At 32.7% G+C, this 2,548-nt stretch overlaps 1 protein-coding gene across 1 annotated transcript; it reads left to right on the forward strand.

The window, feature by feature from the left end:
* Nucleotides 1–960: 960 nt before the first annotated feature.
* LOC130496963 (agamous-like MADS-box protein AGL29) lies at nucleotides 961–1,455 on the forward strand. Its single transcript, XM_056989726.1, has one exon. It carries the CDS (start codon nucleotides 961–963, stop codon nucleotides 1,453–1,455), a length of 495 nt encoding a protein of 164 aa, XP_056845706.1.
* The last annotated feature ends 1,093 nt before the right edge of the window (nucleotides 1,456–2,548 follow it).

The raw sequence follows: 2,548 nt of genomic DNA on the forward strand, positions 1-2,548 counted from the left end.
TTTAGGGTTCATGTCGAGGGGGGGGGAGCTTTAGATAGGTGTTTTTTTTTCATCGTTGTTCACAAAATGAGTGTTTTTCTTTTCTTACTAGTATAATTTTAATTGTTTAGGAATATTTATTTTAAAAATTAGTTAAATTTTCTTAAGGATTAGGTATTTTGGACTTTAACTCATGATTTGTCTGTTTTGTTTGGTATATTATTCTAGTTATTAGTTCAAAGATTATTGTTATTATAAGTAATTTCTCTTTAATTAATGAATAATCTTGATTTTATGACCAGCCCATAATTTACTTGAGCTGTATTTGTAGTTATACGCTCAAGACCAAAAAGATTAAAATGTCATTAGTGAGAATTAATTTTTTTTCCTTCTGAAAATAGGTATATTTAAATAAAATTGAATTTCCATTAAAAGGAAAAAATATAAATGATAAATAGTATAGATTATTTCACTAGTAATTAAAATTCTGAATCCATCAAAGTTTAACTATTGCATGAAAATTAGTTAATGATTCAACTTTTTTTTGTTTTTGAAAGCTTGACCTTTTATTGCAAATTAAAAGGTAACTTTGTGAGTGAGAGACATGTCATCATATTTTTAGGTACGATAATGAATTGATTGTTTTGACTAGAGTAGTCAAAAAGAAGATCAATTAATTTGCATCTAAGTCTATCATATTCATAGATGACATGACTCTCATTCGCAAGATTACCTTACACACATTAAAATTTTAAAACAAAAACTGAAGCATTGACTTGTTTTCATGCAATATAATAATTACCACCACATTTTTTATCTATAAAACATTGTTTTGCACTCAAAAATAAGATACATTCTAAATTTTCTGTTTTCCATTTTGTGTAATATCAAATTCTTTGCCAAGAAAAAAAGATGGCAGGGAAAAAAACAAAAGGAAAACAAAAGATAGATATTAAAAAAGTAACGAAAAACGAAGATAAAATGGTCACATTTTCTAAGCGTAAAAACGGAATTTACAATAAGCTCAGTGAGCTCTCCATTCTCTGCGGTGCAGACGTCGGATTTCTCATCTACTCCGGCTCAGGAAAACCGTTCACGTTTGGCAGCCCTTCCTTCGATGTCGTTGCACAGCGGTTTCTCCACGGAAACCATCCCTCAGGAATCATCAACGGCGAGGGCTACTCGTCGCTGTCGTCCAAGATCGTGGATGCTCATAAGAAAGTGAAGGTGGATGAGTTATGCAAAAACCTAAACAATCTTATGGAGATCCAAGCAGATGCAGAAGAAGAGAAACTGAAGATGGGTGAGGCTGCTTATGCACCGTCGTTGCCTATGAAGAGTACTGACGAAGAAGAGGTGAAACAGTTGTTGCGGAGGTACGAGGAGTTTTATGAGGAACTGTGTGAGGTTGCTGCTGCAAAAATCCGGGGAAGATATGATGCGTCAGCCTCGTCGTCGTTTCCTCCACATGGCTAATGGTCGAAATTGAAGTTTTTAATTTAGGTTTTTTTAACAAAAAGTAATAGAGAGATCATTTGTTTAGCAAATAAACATGTGTTTTCAACTGGGCGAGTAATGTTTTGTTTTTTTCCTAAATTATTATGAACTTCAAATTTTATTTAATGCAGACATATAATATTAGTATTTTATGCTTGTAATGATCTGTTTGAACTTTATGGTTATTTCAACAATGATCATCAGAAACAACATAATTCATCATAAACACACACACAAAATAACGAGGTACTTCGGATACCTCAAAAAATGTGAAACCTTCATGTTAGAGAGAGATTGCATCTCTCAACAAAGCCTGCCTAATAAAAAAATTCCGTCCAAGAGCTCTGCCAAAAAGCTCGGCGTAGGAGCTTGGCCTAAAAGCTCAGTCCATTAAGCTCAGTCAAGCTTATTAGTTGAAATAGACTCTAGAACAAAAAGTAAAAGATATTCGAGAATAAAGGGAGAAGGCAAGGCGGGCACTGAGAAACACACAGACAGATCAACGGCGCGCGAACTAGGATTTCCTCGATTCAACTTTACTTTCCGACTGAACTTATCATTCTACTCACTTTTGCCGAGTGCCATCAGTCTTTCTTTTAAATAATTGTTCAAACACTATTCTAATCTCAATTGATTGATCAATAAAATATTTTTTAAATAATCTAGAGTCGAGTTTGTTCATCTTCTTATAACCGACCAAACTCAAATTTAATTTTTGAAACCTTACAAGGGATTTTACATGAACAAGTTTGTTGTAAATTAGTTTTTCTCTCCAAGTAATATTGTGAGGTTGGAGAGATTGTTTAATGACAAACTAAGGATTGTTTTAGGAACTATTATGTATAAAAAATAGATTAAATGGAACTGTGTATGCATTTAAAGTAATATATATTTTTATTTATAGAAGAAAGAACTATTATTATCCATTGATCACATGAAATCGCTATTTCTTCTAAGTGGGGGAACATAGATCTTAGCAAGTCGATAGAGAGTCAAAATATATATAAGCAAACCAATATCTTAGCAGAACTAGCTTGAAGATGGAGGAAACCAGTAAGGAGCCCAAAGATTA

This window comes from Raphanus sativus, chromosome 1 (genome assembly GCF_000801105.2).
Source record: "Raphanus sativus cultivar WK10039 chromosome 1, ASM80110v3, whole genome shotgun sequence".
Taxonomy (NCBI): Eukaryota; Viridiplantae; Streptophyta; class Magnoliopsida; order Brassicales; family Brassicaceae; genus Raphanus; species Raphanus sativus.

What these genes read in the sequence shown, in the direction of transcription:
- LOC130496963 (XM_056989726.1), top strand. Translation starts at nt 961, where the DNA reads ATGGTCACATTTTCTAAGCGTAAAAACGGAATTTACAATAAGCTCAGT.